The following is a 17,526-nucleotide window of genomic DNA, read 5'->3' as shown; positions in this document are numbered from 1 at the left end:
CGAGGAGGATGATTATCAAATAATAAACATACATAACTATGTGAAAAAAAGAATAAAAAATCTGATCTATATCGGTCTAGTTATGGAGTTCATGATAAAACCTTTTTTAATCCAATAAATTACCCAAAATATCCTCACATCCATTAAGATAATAATTATTGCATTTTTAAAAATATGCCTTGTATTTAATAAGTTTGCAAACAATACCTAGATCAAGTCTGCATGCAAAAATATAAAGGATACTAAAATGTGATACGACCAACCAAATTAAATCATCATTAAAATGTGAAATGGAGGCATTTGCCCAAAAGCAAAGAAAAAAAATAGCACACAAACATATTTAGCAAAAAAAAGGCATAGGATGGTCTTTTTGCAAATTAGGTTGGCCTGTACTAGCATTGTAAAACAAACTGTAGATAATAGCCCTTTAAAAGCACATCTATACTTTATATTCATCATCATTTACAGCATGTGCTGCAATCATACATAGAGTAGAGACACAAATCTGATGATTGGGTAGGTTGACATAAGGACTGAATGTACATCACCATCATGATTTTAGAGTGGTGAGAGCCCATCCATAACGCATCATAAAATCCTGTTAACGGCTAATGCTGTCGCTAATGTTGTTACACCTATTTCACCAATTCTAGATCACCTTATTAGAAAAGATAAGCTGGTTCCAAAATGAATGTGCTCAGCCTCTTTGCAGTTTCAGATCACATGCAGAGCATGCTATATTCCATTTGGACCTCTTGCAGGTTGTCACTCATTTATATTCCATGCTGATAAAATGATCTGGAAGCTTCAAGTGAAAAAAAATGCCCTTCTTCAAGAAAAATGTGCATTCCATGACAGGTGATGAGCTTGCGTACAAATCTTATTAAGCAAGCCATATTGTGTGGAAGATAATCAACACCTGAGGTAACATCATGCTGCCATCACCTGCGGCACAATGAAGGGGGTGGGGAGAAGGCACCTATATGACAACCTTCTTCAGATGGTAACGTGACAAAACTCATGCTGTCAATTTTTCTGTGCGTTATTGAATGTCTCAGAGATGGTGGAAAACGTGGGGTTGAACTAAAAGGTGTTTAAATGTCAATCTTCTACATTATTTATTTTAAACTGTACTTAAGGGGTGTCCAAAGTATTACACAAAGGACCACAGGAGGTTCAAGTTTTTGTTCAAATTGATTCAGCATGGGCTATTTATGATGAAACGAGCAAAATCTGACTGCAGTCAACAGATTATACATTAAAGACATCAGATTGGTGAAAATGTATCCTCTTCATCGGGTAGATTGAAAACCAGCACTTACTGCATCCCTTAAAGACCGGTTTGGACACCCACACTGTACTTCATAGAGAATGCTGCTATTGCTTCAGGCAATAATGACCCAGTATGTTGTGTTGTTTAAGCTGGTTTTGTAAAGACAAAAAGCTGACCTAAGTAGAATTCACATATGATGGCATCACAGAAATCTGAGAAGCACAAGTAAGTCATCAAGCACAATTGCAAATGCATTGCCACACTCAGAGTGGTTAGGCAAAGATAGCATTCTATGTTGTTTGGCGGTCTTTCTGACAGACAACCATACTACTTAGTTCAGTTTAACACTTTATGATGCGACTAGAAACAGATACATACAGTAAGTGTGACAAGGGTATCTGCATTTGTCTATGAAATATCATTTTCATTTTTTATATATTTTTCGCCAAAGACTGAAGAATGGTTAAATGACCAGTGCAACATATGCAAAATGAAAGAGCCAGTTAATAATTCCCCATGAAGAAGAAGAATAACCTACATTCTGAAAAAACTAAATAACAAATATAACCAACAAATTAAATAAAAATGTCCAATCAGAACAAGCAGCTCATAATGTTAACAGTAATCACACAGTAGTGAATTCACCATTCCCGTGAAACCAGAAAAAAAACCTGTTGGGTGACACACTGATTTTATACAATTCCAGAGTGCCCTCGTCAACAACCTTGAACGCAAGTGATCAAACTCCACGTTTGTCCATGGTGTTTAGTCATTTTACTTTGTAGGTTAAAGGGCAGTACGCCACATCAACAAATAACTCCACTGAGGTGAGGACAGGTTAAAGTCTCCCAACGGTGAAACCAATAGGCAAGTGACTCAACCAAAGACTTCCCATTAAAGAAAAAAAATCATGCATACACACAAGCGTCTTGTGCAAGAAAGCAGGTAGAATAATACTTCTGAAACTAAATGGACCACTGCTGCCTTTCCATTTCAAACTCTTGGGCAAAAGCCACTTCATCCTCCAGCATAGTGAGGCAGCTACACCAGTCATTTCCACTCACCAAACTTTGCCTGTTCACCATCTAACTTCATCCCCTTCAGAGAGGGGAGTTCTCCAAAGGATTCCAGTATTTGTCAGTCGTCTTCCAAAGCCTTTAACGTTCCACAAAATCCCTTTCAAAAAGTTCTTCACCGAGCCCACACTCAATTTACAACAGTAGCTATGTTTAGGCATAACTCCAGAAAATATCCAGTATTCAGATTCTGTCGCTACATTTCCGCTCAGAGCGTGTACCGGTTTAGTGTGACTCTACACATGCAGTGGACAGAGCTCAGTAGGACTCACAATTTCACAACATTACGCAAACTAATACAAATACTGACGAGGTGTGGTGCCAAGTCATGGTGTTGGTTTACATTCAGGTGAGTGAATTCATGCTTAGCACAGTAAAGCACCTGACACCCAATTGTTGCCTCAGGTTCTATGCAAATGTTAAGTTAATGACTGGATTTTAAATACAATTTGGTAAACAGAACGATCGATTAGAAAACATTAACTTCCTGTGCTGAGAATAAAATAGTTGTCACCAATTCTAACTTTGTTACCGTTATATTCTCAAATGTTTGAGTAAGCATGTGGGGAAAAATAATTTTAATAATATGCTAGCGACATGCCTCAATAGAATTCAAGCCGCAAATTGTATTATTGGAGACATACCCCAAAAGACATGCAGCTCATTAGCCTATAAAAATCCAAACACAAGGCATTATTTTCATGGTACCATATTGGTGTGCAATGACTTGTCGATTTTTTTTGTACTTACCGATACCGATGTCAGCATTTTAGTGTTGTATTGGGTATTACTATCAGTGAAACAGTAATTTGAGGAATTCATTTCTGAATTCATTAATGTCAAAGTGATGATCATGGACCATACGCATATGAACGTTTTCAAAAGTTCGTTTTACTGCCAAATCTCCGAATGTTTCTTTTCATTATTCACTTATATCACTTTCCTCAAAAATCTCATGTTTCTAATGTGTTGAAGCATGATACTGACGTCTTCCCATTAAAAATATGGGTGAGTGATGTAAATCTGCAAATGTAATTATACAGGCACAAAATAAATACTATAGATAGATTCTCCTGAGACTGAATGGGATGATGAATGTGAGACTTAGTGTCATGGTCATGTATTAATAGTGAACATGGGACATGAAATAAAACCCATCCGTTATCTGATGTTGTTTTCTCGTGAAAGGCTGTTAAAACAATATTAGAAGGTTTAAGGGATACAGTGTTAACGTCAGCAAGAAATTATTTCTGAAGGGCCTGAAGTGCCTGTACTCAATATCTGCAAAAAGAACCTGGAGAAAAGCAGTAATAGCACGATTCATCACATTTCCCTGTGGGATGGAAAGCTTCTTAACTAATGTGCTGGTTATGGTGTCTGGTGGAGGGAGTTCACTCATAGTCCTATTCACAGCCTCCATCTCGCTGGAATTTTTACAGCTCTATATGACTTGTGTTTCTACTGTCCTATAAATAGTATAGTGTTTCTTTTGTCTGAGGACTGGTACTTGTACTTCCCTTTGGCAAATGATCAACAGTCCCATGACCAGTTCTTCTCCTGTCCAAAAGCTCTTTATAGCCTTATTCTCTCTTACATTGGGCAATGCACATACACTGACATTGAAGGTCAGCAATAAATATTCATTTGAAGATGTACAGCCTTACATTGAATATGCATAGCGTCTTTGCTTATTTTGCAATATTTTCCATTCCTGTGACTTTATATTTACAGGCCTGTTTTACATTTACAAGTCACAGGTTCCATTGCTATTTGGTGCAATTATGTATAAACAAACATCCAGGTGGTCACTTCAACATTTGACACCACAATGCCTCTAAAATTCATTGAGAATAAAAAAAACAAGCATAGACGACACACTGCAGGTAACCATGGACATCAAATGCAATGCAATGTTTTTCTTGGAAGTGCAGCGGTTCATAATTACAAGGTAAAAATCGCATACAGCAGAATGGCTAACCAGGCCATTATCCATAAGGCTATTGGAAGAGCTATTACTAATGCATGGAAATGACAGTAAAGTGCACTCTTTGTGACTGAGGGGGCTGTTGTGCTGCAGGTGTTTTAGAAAATCCATGTGCATTCTCCCTTCTTTTATTACCTCGAACGGAAGAGCTTATTTTGACTATTTTATGTATAATAATTGAATCTTGGGCCAGACATATGCAAAGTGTTACCTTTGTCCAGTGAGGCATCGGGAGAGTTGAAGTCCATCAGACTGCTGATTTCACTTGTGTAGCACAGCTCAGTGGATTGTGTCTTCTTCTTCGCATGTGGAGAACTATCTGCAATAAATACAAATAATACACAATGTATACAAGCTTAAAAAAATCACAAACATCAAAGTTGTTCATAAGAGCTCATACCAACATTGTAGTGTAATAGGGCATTGTTTATACTGCATTCCTCAATACAAATGTTATGCTGTCCTTCAAGAAGATTACTCAGCATTTGCTCGAGGCACGTGTGCAACACCATGGAAAACAGCCTAAATTCAGCACACTCACCAAAATATTAGCATTTTTATGACTTTTGAGTTTGATTTGCTTCTGGTGAGGTTCAGTGGTTTTAATATAGTTTTTGGTAACCACCAGTGGCATATAGTGATAGCATAACAAATGCATTTCTCCAGGCTCCCTTATATGTCCACAGAACTGCAATGAGTGCAGTCAGCGTTTGTTTTTCATCTAAATAAAAATGTGCAAGATCATTCTTATTGTAAGATAATCACATACTGGATTCACAACAACAACTGAAAGGTTTAGCAATGGAAGGAATCTTTTACATGAATCCGTAATTGTTTGCTGTATGGCGATGAGGTAATAAATTAATACTGATATAGTATTAGTAATCTATTCCCAAGCAATATGCATCTTAAAAACATCAACCCCCTTTGAGCCTCCTCATCTCCCCACTATTAACACCCATTTTCCAGCTATTAGGCAGCCATTAGTTGTTGAACTATGTGCAGTAATTACAAGCCGGTGTGTCGGGGGGGGGGGGGGGGGTGTATAAGGTCAAGGGGGGTGCTGTACCCATCGCGCCATTAGTCATTATGTTTGCAATAATGGACTTTATCAGGCAACAAATATACAGCCTTGCTTTCTGTCCAGCATTAAGTGACCATCAGGTGCTCATACAATTTGGAAATAAATTTATAATTCTCAACGAATATATGGTACATTTTGGTGCTGCCAATGTTGATGTACACAATATTGATGGGCATTGATCGATCTTCTTCAAGGACCTAATTTTTTCCATTATTGGTTAAATACAGTTTTTGATATACACAATAAAAGTTATTATTACCTTCAAATTAATAATGGGTACATTATTAATTCATTTTTTGTATGTTTAATTTTCACTTGAAAAAAAGTCCCATTTGCATTTTTTCCTTCCACCTGTTATCTGGACACGAGCTAAGTGTTATCTAAAGACACTACACACAAGAAACACATGACGTAGCGTAATGGCAGATGTGTACGTATTTCTTGTTCCTCAACAACCTTTAAAAACAAGTATAAGCATATTTTTTAAAATTCCACAGCAAAAGCAAAAATGATGTTACCTGAGAACATTTGGAATGAATTCACTCGCTCAGTTACAAATTCCCATTATAATAAAAAACAGCTTATAAATGATGGTTTCGTTTACATGAACACAATCTCACACCGAGTTCAGCAAGTGGAATATGATGTCCAATTCAATTATTGAATTATTCAATTAAAGCAGTGCCTTTACTTTTAATGGACCTTACGGCACTAGTTCCCAGTGCACCATACTCACAGAGTTCAAAGTCAGAACATTAATTTAAAGGTAAACCAAGTAGTCAAGACTGCACTGAGCTGAACTTGACATGATTCAATGATAAAATCTAAACCATTTTATGCTCCTAAAGGGAATAATTGAAATAAACTATTGCAGTACTCATGGTCACTCTGTCCCATTAAATCCTCTCGGACTCCATCACCTTTCCTGCTTCCTCATTTGGTCATTGACATTTTTTAAAATGTCGTTCCCCAATGGTTTCACACAACTATGCCAGGCAAACTGCTGAAGAAAATGACGGGTTGAACAAAAAAAGGCCCTAATGACTAGGGGATGTGATTAAGGACTGAATAGGCACTATTACTGGGCCCTGCACTATGCTGCCTGTGTTTTTCCAAGTCAGTCTGCAATCTGCAGATAGGCACTGCTTTTCTTACGCCTTCCACGTGCCTTTAATTGCACCGACATCACTTGAGACCCCAAGCTGCCGGACTTGAGATAAAGAAAGCCATTGAATGCATTCATCACACCCACCTGCTTCGAGACCCCAATTTAAGGGTTTCTCTAAATATACAGCACATAATAATGGTCCTGTAATGTGTCTGGGGCTGGGGCTGGTGTCTGGTGGTCAAGATTTGCTCTCAACTTTCTTTTATCCAAATTCATATTGTATTGAAAGGAGGAAGAATACACAAATGTGTAAATCGGAAGAGGATGAAGAAATGTTTAGAAGGGTACTGCAAGAATGCAAATTGCCTTTTAATGGTCACTCTCCAACATATAAACTGGCACCACTCAGTCACAAGTTAAAATATGCTCTCGTCCATCAAGGCATTTTGAATGGGATGGATGGTAAAAGGAATTTCATATAACGATTAACCAAAATTGAGAAAGATGCATCGAATTGTAAGGCCTGCAGCCAGCTTTTGATAAAATCCAAGTCTTGTAGTTGTGCATTATAATGCGGAAAATACATTTTTTCATGATACATACAGTATTTACCTCTATTCTTCACGCTTTTGAGCTGAGGGAGGTAAAGTAATAATAATGTGCTAAAATAATAAACCAAATCCATTAAGTACTAATAAAGAAGACAAATAAATAATTTAAATATAACCTTTAACTGATGAATTACATTTCTTATGAGATGGACATGGGTTTTCTTTTGTGTGAACGCTTACGTCCTTTATATAGAGGTGGGTGGGGGAGACCCCTGACATATCCCGTAGTCAGGGCGAAAAGGCAGCTGCTGTCCAGGTCTGAGGAATTGATTTGACCCTCAGAGACATAAAAGTAGGCCTCGAGAGGATGACTCAGCTGGCCGACAGGCACTCTGCATTAATAAACACTCCAATTACAAAAATATAATTGCCATCCAACTGCATGAGTTTCTTGGCAGTTCTTTTCACTTGCCTTTCTTTCTCTGTGCTTAACGTGACAGCTTGATGAAGTGCTTGACGTTGTAGCACAAACTTTGTTCACTTCTCGACGTTGTAGCACAAACTTTGTTCACTTCTCGACTGCAGTATCCGCAAAGAAAAAAAAATTAAAAGCTTAACCAAAACCTATTTCTGAACGATCAAGGACAACAAGAAAAATATATTTGGCACTTTTCAAGTGCCTGCTGCTACAATTTTTCTAGAAGAATCCCAAAATAAAGACAATTTGCTTACAATGTATCTCTACACTTTCTTAGACTAGAAGAAATGTCCGAAAAAAGTATTATGCCAAATATTAAGTTTGCAAATGTTTGGCGTTCGACAAACTGTAGGAGATAAAACAGGACACAACAGTACTCAGATATGTCACTGAATCAATGGTACAAAACCTCGAAAAATGTGGAGAAAGAAATGGCTTTTGGTTGAGATTTCAAAATAAACAGCCAGTCTAGACCACAGAATAATTTACAAGTAGTTTTGTTTTGGAAACGATGTTTTTCTTTTTCTAAAGTGATACAAATGAATAAACCATTTTTGGTTTTATTCCTATCATGTAACCTCTGACATTTTATTTGACAGCAAGAAGTGAGTTAAACCTACAACAGGGATACAAAATGTGATGACTAGAGCTGTGCACGTCATTAACGCGAATGACTTCAGTGTTGGCCGGCTGGTACGTTGGCAGCCTGTATGATCGCATATAGCATGTGATGAGGGAGTCACTGTGAAGCGAATCAGAGGTGGGGAATGATGTGTAAATGAGTTTCAAGCACACCTTTTTTTTCTTAAATGACTGGCTCCCTTGCCAGGGGGACACAAACTTGTGGGTAATTAAATTTACCAAATGACTGGATCATTAGCTACAGACCAGGTTTTTGAAGTGTACACACATTCAGACTTGGGCACTGGCTAACCTAAAGTTGTACAGAGAAAAGGGCAGCACACAAAGGAAATACTCATGAGGGTACAAGCTCTATCCAATTGGCTAATTAAAACATCCCAGTAACCTCAGCCAAGACTCTATAATGAATGTGCCAGTACACCACTTTGGAAAAGACAAAACAACACAGCTCTGTCTAAATTCCCAAGTTACTCTATCACTCTCATGCTCATGACTGTAATTAGCAACATTAGATTTTAAGTTCAAGTCTTAATTGATTTTTTCTGGCCAAAAACATACTGCATTACAGTCAGTGGCAGATGACTTCACCTCTCTATTGTATAACAATGTAATAATGTGAAATTATTTAACTCAGATCCTTCTCCAGGCCACATACAGTTAGAACCTGACACTATTACATTTTGAGTCGAGAAGTAGAGAAGTCCAGATGTCATTTTATTTCCTAAAACGGGATCGGTTAAGGGACAATTGTTATGTATTGGATTCGTCAGGTTTTGTTGGGTTGTCTCCCCTATGTGACCTGTCCTTGTGATTGCCCATTGAGTTCACCTGTTGTTTCCCCAACCCTGGTGTATCTCCTGCTTGCTACCTCTCATGTGACCCGGGTCTGAATGTCTCGTCAACCCATGTCTGTCAATTTAAACCCAGTGTATTTGTCCGTCTCTGTCGGATCGTTTTGTGTTCACGTGTGCTCTTCCCATGTCCAGTGCTCCTTGTTTCCTCTCTCACAACTGAGAGATAGTGGATTAAGCTACAATGAGCCTAAGGGTAAGCTTTGAATGGCATGTGTGGACTGCTACAATACACAATTCAGTAGCCACATAGACTTCCGCCTGATACTGAAACCCAATGGAAGTGTTCTACCACATAATGAAACATTTGCTGTGCAGACACATTTCTGCTGAATCCAAAGTCACAGTGACCCAATGCTCTCTTCAAGTCCTCAGGGGAATTTCCTGATAGAAGAATCACTGGCAAGGCACAGCTAGACTGCAGAAGACATTTTCCACACACAGTACCTTCTTCAGGGGAACCTTATCCTGAAAGAGTCTGATAAAGTGACCCTGTGAGACCAAAATTATTAGAGATAATACAGAAACACGAGAAAAAGGAGTCCTGGCAAGTTTTGGAAACATTTCAGAACATTTAGGTTGTCCGAAAGCTACAAGGCCAATTGGCATGACTCTGAGCCAGAGGCAGGGGACACCCTGAATCGGTAGCCAGCCAGTCGCAGGCCACAAGGAGACTGACAACCGGTTCTGCACACTCACGCCCATGCCTAGGGGCAATGTAGAGTGTCCAATCACCCTACAATGCATGTTTTTGGAATGTGGGAGGAAATGGGAGTACCCGGGGGAAACCCACACAGGTGGACCGACCTGGATTTGAACCCAGAACCCCAGAACAATGTGGCCGACGCACTAACCACACGCTCTACCGGGCCGCTGTTGAAACACATCGTTGGATCTAATTTTAGAGTATACTTTGCTGTGGTTAGCGCGTCACCCTCACAGCTCTGGGGTCCTGGGTTCAAATCCAGGTCATGTGCCCTGCGATCGGCTGGCCACCGATTCTGGGTGTCCCCCGCCTCTGGCCCGGAGTCAGTTGGGATAGGCTCCAGCACCCCCACGACCCTAATGAGGATAAAGCGGTTCAGAAAATGAGATGAGACTTTGCTGTCGTAGCATTAGGTACTTTTTTCTTCGTAATCAACCACACCACATTCTAGAGTGAAATAGGGTGAATGAGGCACATTCCTCGCTTGCAAATTTTCATTTTGATACATGCTATGCACATTTTTCGCCAGTTCTCTGAATGATTAACAATTTGGCAAGGTCTAATCGGAGTGATTTGATTTCCCCCTGCTTTTAGGAAGAACCCCCTGAGATGATGGCAGGACAAGAATGGAAAGAGCCTGACGGTGAACTAGCGGGGATTTGATAACCTCTAAAAGCTGCTGCTCCAATCTGCTGAGGTGATGATGCGAGACAGTGTGCTGTCGCATGCACACACAATCTTGGATTGTCTCACTTGAGTGTAAGTGATTGTGTGCAAGTGTGAATAAACACAAGAGCACGATCATTTGCACATGTGCAAAGCGATATAAGCGATTATCTATGAACACGTGCAACTTGTTTTTGTTTGCACTTCATTCGCTTCCCATATGGGACACTCTACTAAGATCAATTTATTTAGCATTCTTGCTAGGCTAGTTGAACACCAAAATTGCCCCTAGGTATGAGTGTGCGCAAATGGTGTTTTGTCTTTTTGTGCCCTTCTTCCTGTTGTTAGCTGGGAGAGATTCAAACAACCCTACAACCCATGAGCATTTCAAATGATGGTTGGATACCAATAATAATTTGAAGAGAATAGGTGTATAGCATAATAAACCACTTATAACATTCACAACCAGAACTTTCAGGCTATAAAACATCCACATAAATGCTTGTCATGTTCAGGAATTAGGTTATTTAGACAGATAAAGCACAGGTCAGCTTGTCTCATAATGATGGCAGGAGAGAAAAATGCAGAAAGGGAGGAACTACTCACAATCCCCCCAAATACCGCATTATGTCTCAAACATGGTGGAGGCATTGTTATGGCATCCCATGAATAATTGTAACAAGCAAAAGACTCAGCTCCGTTAGTATTAGTAATAGAGACGTAAAACAGGCTTAAAGTCACCAGTGCATTAACCACTGATCAGCGAGTAACTTTTTGTGTGAATAAAATACAGATTCTACATAAAATTGGCAATCATTTCTAAATATTAAGGGACACATTTCAATGAAATCCCTGAAAGCCAAATCCCACTGGGTTATGTACAAAGGCAAAATCATGAAGGCAAAAGAAACAAGACTTCTGATGGAAATATTCTCTACAAGGAAAAAAGGGTGAGGAAACTCTGTAAATAATATCCCGTATATCTGTCTGGGGCTCCCAAACTGGCATCCAGAGTTAAGTGAACAAATGTATTCATTTATTCATCTGAGGATAACTGCCGAGTGGAAACATTTTCAGCTCCAGCGGATGCACTTTTCACCTTCATTTAAATATATGTATTTTCACTTTGTCCAAGTATAGAGAAAAAAATCATTAGAATTATCTGAAACTGGGCTAAAAGCTTACACATACCGAGGTAATGTTAGACCAAGCATATATAGAAATGTTTTCAAAGTTAGAGGTGAAAGGCTTGTGTACCACACTCTGGTCTTTAACATGTTTACTGTTATAACTCATTTGCAGTATTGTGGGACACATTGCTGCCTTTCACACAGCGTTTTGTGTAACGTATTTTCCAATGCTGTCTAAGCTCAAAACTATAAAATGTCACACACCAAAAAATATCTTCCAATACCTCAACAAAACCTTTTCAAAGTTCTTTTGTTACTGCAAACAGGCATAATCGGTGCAACTTAACCCTTAGTGCGTTATACCGTTACTGTTAATAAAGTGTCTTGTAAATGCTCTGTGGACTAGTTCTGCATTTAAAAAGCATCCCCTCAAGAGCATTCAGTCAGTCCCCTTATAACGGTATTACACAAAATAGTGTTCTACTTTTATACCGACCGTTGACTCAACAGAATTCAAAGTAATGCTCGATCAGAGAGAAATTGATTGATAGAGCTGCTGCACGGCAAACTATTTTCTAGTTTCGTGCTAGGAGTCCTCCCTCATATTGAGAGGCAACACCTAGTGATGCTGCAATTATTTGAGATGCAATAGCCAATCACTGATAATTGTGACTGATTGTAGACGGAGATTTATGATTGCTCACCGTTCATTAAGTTAACTTTGCACATAAGGACCATGAGAGAGACTTCAGGAGATCCTATTTGAGATGATCAAATATGTTGAGCAGCACTTTAACGGAGAAAAAATATCTTACAATTTAGAAGGAGACTCTGTCCTTCAGTGGTATTTCAATTTTCTTCAAAGTTCTTAGTTAAGCTTGAAATTGTGAGTCCTTTCAGTCAAGTGCATTTGCGATTTTATGTTGTGGAGCTATACCACTATTAAAAATTATGTTACTGTATCATGCAAGCATTAACAGATTGCCAATGTAACTGAATTAATTTTCAAGAGTTGACAAAAGAAGTATTTCATCAGACAAAGTCCGGTGCAACTAATGACCGGGTAAAGGTTTTTACATGCGCTGACAGTCTCTGTGTATCAAAGTAATCTATTTCTCCCATTTTTCCTCCTCTTTCCTATCCTGCCTTCAATCCCTTCGCTGAATATTTGTCACTTTGTTTCTCGGCTTACTCTCAGCCTTCAATCTTGGCAATTTCTCTTTTCCAATTTCCTGTCTCATCTCTCCTCCCCTTACTGCACAGAGTGGTAAACCCAGAAAATCCTTTTCATCGCGCAGTGCAAATACCAGCTGTATTGGGTCTGCCCTCACTCCCAATTAAGGCTGATGCATGACCTCACATTTGGAAAAGTCACATAAAGAGTCTTATATATACACACTATACAACATACATAAATATTGTAAAACAATAATGACTTTGTATTGTCTCAACTACATTCTCGTATTTGCGTTAAAATTTTATTTTGACAATACAGATCACTTACATTAAAAATAATGCTTTGATAGCTTTTGATAATAACAATAAAACAAAGCTGCAAATGAAACCAATAAAATTGAGCATGTTGAGGTGACATAAATAAATAAGGGAAAAATGTCAAATTCTTCAAACTGTTGATTAAGCTATTTTTGGGATAATGCTCAACGGTACCTTCACAAATACACCATTGGGAAGAAGCCAAATGAAATAGTGACCTGATTCCCAAGCACAATCAATTAAATTCCAATCACACTCTAACAAAAATCCATAAAATCCTCTAGTGGGAGATAGCAGTGTCTGGCGCTTTCTAAGAGGTATAGCATTTTAAAAAGCATTTAATCAAAGTATGTGTCTAACATGTTCAAATTGGCATGTATAACTAAATGTGTTAAAATAGACAAATTTGGTGCAGACAATGAACAATCTTGTGATGAAATATTGTGGAAATCTCATCCTCCTGTGTTCAATATGTGGGCTGATGCCATTGTGTACAATTGTCTTACAAGGCAGCAGTGGCTTGCAAATGTCGGATGTACAACGGCAGTCAAGAAGACCAAGAAACAGAAAATATGACAAGTTAGTTGTTTTCTTCAAGATTTTTAAATGAGATTAAGGTCATATGACAAAAAACGGCGGGACCCGATAAATAATAATAATAACACTGAATGAAGAACAACAGTAATTCCCCTTAACACTTCCACAAATGACGGCTCAGACTTCCCAAAGGGACCATATTTACTTCAATAAACACTATGACGTGACAACAGACCAAACATGTCACAGCGCCATACAGGTGTCGTCATGAAAATGTATCATTCACCCTAAGAGCAAAAATATAGTAATCAACAACAACAACAACAACAAAATCGGAATTCGGCATCAAGCCCTGCGATAGCCTAAAAGTAGCCTAAAAGACTCCAGAAATAGTTTTGAACCTTACGTTTTATAGTGCAATGTGGCTTATCAATAAAAAAAAATTAGAAGATAATGATCAGCATATCTTTTGGGGTAAATACCCAATAATACATTGTGGACCCCTCCTGCTTTTACGGTATGAAGAAGCAGTTTTATTGTAAAATTGGGTGTGTGGTAACACAATTGACCGCTTAGAGGGCATGTTTACAACGTTTGTTCTGTGAAAGACAAATCATAAGAGAGAGAGAAAGCCAGTTTGTGACCATTCAAAAGGCAAACCGTTGGTATTTGAGAGCAAAGGTGGTCTAGTGTGCTCTGTGGGGGAAACAAATCTTTAAAGAATGTGGGGTGGCTTTCTGGTTACAGATGGTAAAACAGACCCCTAGGAGCGTTGACCTTGGCATTTGTTTGCTCTCGCCACAGCGTTCAAGGAGGCAGCGCCAACAACTTTACCTCAATCTCCATGGTGACGGTGTGCTTTGGACTGGGAACTCTCCAGACTCATTACCAGATGAGGCGGGAGGTTCCACCTCACTGCCCTACTCCATTTGCTCTCATTCTGCTCATGGATCCAGAGACAGAGGAATATAGAGAGTGGAAGCTCAAAAAAGGGACAAATGAAATTGCAAGAAGGTGGATAACAGAAAGACTGCAGGAGGAGGACAAGAGAGAAAAGGAAGATTAAGTGAAAGGGATAGAGATGTCTCTTAAATGTCAACCAATCTCCCAAAAAGCCATCTGTTTTAATGGTCTATTTTGACACACACAAAAAGAACCATACAAAAGGATGGGATACATTTTCCAAAGAATGATTTAACAGGTACTCTGCTGGAAAAAAAATAATTAAAAGAAACATTAATGATCATAATAGCGGTTTGAATGTTGATGCTCATTCACTGTGGCCATGTTTATTCCGATACTATAGAACACAGTATACACTCTATGCAGTATAGTAAATTGTCTTCATGATATTGTTTGTACCATTTACAAAGTTGAAGTAGAAGAATGTGGGTCTGTGAGGTGAACAGAAGAAAGATGAGTGTAGGGTAAACGTAAGAAAGATGAGGGTCTCTGGACATTGAAACTGGCTGACTAGATCAAGTAGGCCAAGTAATGGAGCAGAAAATGGAAGAATTATGGGCCTCTTGTCTCTCACAGTAAGAATGACTAAAGTGGAATAGAAAGAGAAAATGGCAGATAAGAAAAGCTTGAGGGTTGCTATATCGGTAAACCCATATATTTTACACTTTGTCAGTATTGCTTCATTTGCCTTTATTTACTTTTTTTTTGTCTAGTAAGTATATCTTCTTATTGTCTCTTGTGAAACGCTTCATCTCGTACGTCTATCGTTACAGAGAAAACATTCGTTCCCTCCCCATGCCCACTTTTAGTTCGAATATGTTTCTATTTCTGGGTGTCCGTTGCTTGTCCTCTCATCAGCTCTTCTCATCTAAGTCTCAACAGCCAGTACGGAATCTTAATGAGCAGTCGGCACACGTGCCTGCTCTCTGAGCCCTTTGGCGAGCATGCCGCCATACGCGCTTATCGCACACGGACTCTGAGCTCTTGCAGTGAATAGACCACCAGACACAACTCACATGGCACAAATGAACTTTTCTTCCGCCAGTTTCATTACACTCTTTGAATCTTAAAAGCCCCTATGCTGTCTCATGAGTCAATGTGGGTGCTTTGATAGCAGGATCAAGATGCTGTGATAACTTTCCAGAGCTCAGGTGGAGGTGGAAACGCTCTAGCAACGGGGTTAAGTCAGGTGATTAAGCTTGTGGTGATTAATTTATCAGATCGCAAAAAAAATCTGTCATTTGTATGTAATTGATATATCAAATCTTCAAGTAGTAAACGCAAAATAGAGTGAAATACCTGAATAAAACCAACTGAGGTGCTGCTGATTATATCTGGACTATTTTTTTGTTACTGACATAAGCAACAATGGACGCCAGTCAAAAAGAAATGCAGATATAGGTGGTTACCAACTTAAGCAGATGTTAAAGCATTCAATTCAATAATGATGTGTGAAATACATTCAGAACAGATATAGTTTGGAAGTAGGGCATTATCTGCTAATTGTTGAAAATTTCTTCCAATAATGATTAACTGGTGCCAATATACAACTAAAGTGAATTTTAGAGATTAATGCAAGTACTAGTCTCGTCATGTTATGGTATTAATAACATATTATAAACTTTGCAAGGGTGGATTTACTTGGATTTGGTGGTTATTAATGTCAGGGCTTGTTGCAATAGTGAACTAATACCAGAAATTCAAAAAACATCTTAAAAATGAGGACATTATACTGATATCACCACCACCTTTGCACAATGCCATCCAGCTTTTCATCGTTCATAAGACTACCATCCTAAAAATTTGAAAGGGTTGACATTTTAAGCATACAATACATTTGATAGGATTTTTTCCATGCATGTCACGCTGACATTTACCTTTGTCAGCAATGTCAACAGAAGAAAAGACCCATAGGTAATGCCATTTTACACTTTTTATTGCACCCCCAAACACACATTTAATTCACTGTTAATGTCAGGTCTATCTTTCATGATCACGTGACTAGTCCCTTTAACCTCACAGGGCCTTTTGTGGTCTAATTATTGGTAGTTAGCCGGCCTTCACAACTTTCTCCACAACTCAGCATGCGATGAGTATTAATCAAATTTGAAAGTGATTTACATGTGATGAAATGTACACTATATTGTTCACATTGTTTTCTGATTTGATTTGAACAGATGACTGGGAAACATATTAAGAAATGTATACATAGTATATGTAATGTTATGAAGGAATGTCATTACCAAAAAAAACTTTGGATGTTCTGCTAAAATTGACATGGGTCAGTCTTACCTTCTGAAACATTTCGAGTTTCAAGACGCTAGTTGAAAAGGAATTACCGTTTTCACACATCTGTAAACTTTCAGCTGTCAAACCAACCATTCCTCCAGCAGAACTATGTCCCAAAAGTTTGAGAGACTCTCCAAACTTGCTTTTGAACTCTGGCTGAACCCAAATTGTTTGAATGAGAGAAACAAGATCAAGTCACTTTGCACAAGAGCGTCATGTCATGACTTCTTGGAGAGCGACAGAGAAGCCGGCAATACTTGTGCTTTGTGTTACTGCTCAGATAAGTACAAACTTTAAAAATAAGCCATTATGTTTTTATTGAAGATAACAGTAGCGCATTTTGTCTGTGACCAGAGTTAAGGGGCATTAAAAGGTCACGCAAAGTATAGAACATAAGTCAGGCTGGTTTAAAACTATTGAGTTTGAATGCCCATAAGGTAATTTTGCTCCAAAGCGGCCCATTTTGAACCAAATCTCTTGAGTTAAATGTTTTGTGCCTGAGAATGCCCTGAAATGCGTAAGTTGAGAAGCTTGCACAGACACCAAAAGAATCAGGAATGAGGCCAGATCCGAACGTGGAAAAGAAAATCCTCATGTAGCTGCCAAAGAAAATGCTTGCTGCTAATGTGAGATTTACATGACTGAGATCATCTCATTTGTGCACATAATTTACTGCATAAACAAAACACCTGCT

General features: G+C 38.6%; 1 protein-coding gene across 9 annotated transcripts in view; it reads right to left on the bottom strand.

Annotated features, from left to right (window-relative positions):
* Positions 1 to 17,526, bottom strand: part of kazna (kazrin, periplakin interacting protein a) — an 83,655-nt gene that overhangs the window by 24,611 nt on the left and 41,518 nt on the right. For all 9 annotated transcript variants that reach the window (XM_077604149.1, XM_077604148.1, XM_077604151.1 and 6 more), the window contains exon 4: positions 4,545 to 4,652. In XM_077604149.1, the coding sequence (XP_077460275.1) occupies positions 4,545 to 4,652 (108 nt within the window). The remainder of the gene's footprint in view (positions 1 to 4,544; positions 4,653 to 17,526) is intronic.

The sequence above is a fragment of the Stigmatopora argus genome, chromosome 1 (genome assembly GCF_051989625.1).
Source record: "Stigmatopora argus isolate UIUO_Sarg chromosome 1, RoL_Sarg_1.0, whole genome shotgun sequence".
NCBI lineage: Eukaryota > Metazoa > Chordata > Actinopteri > Syngnathiformes > Syngnathidae > Stigmatopora > Stigmatopora argus.
The sequence above is the reverse complement of the archived record's forward strand: the minus strand, read 5'-3'. Positions and strand labels throughout refer to the sequence as shown.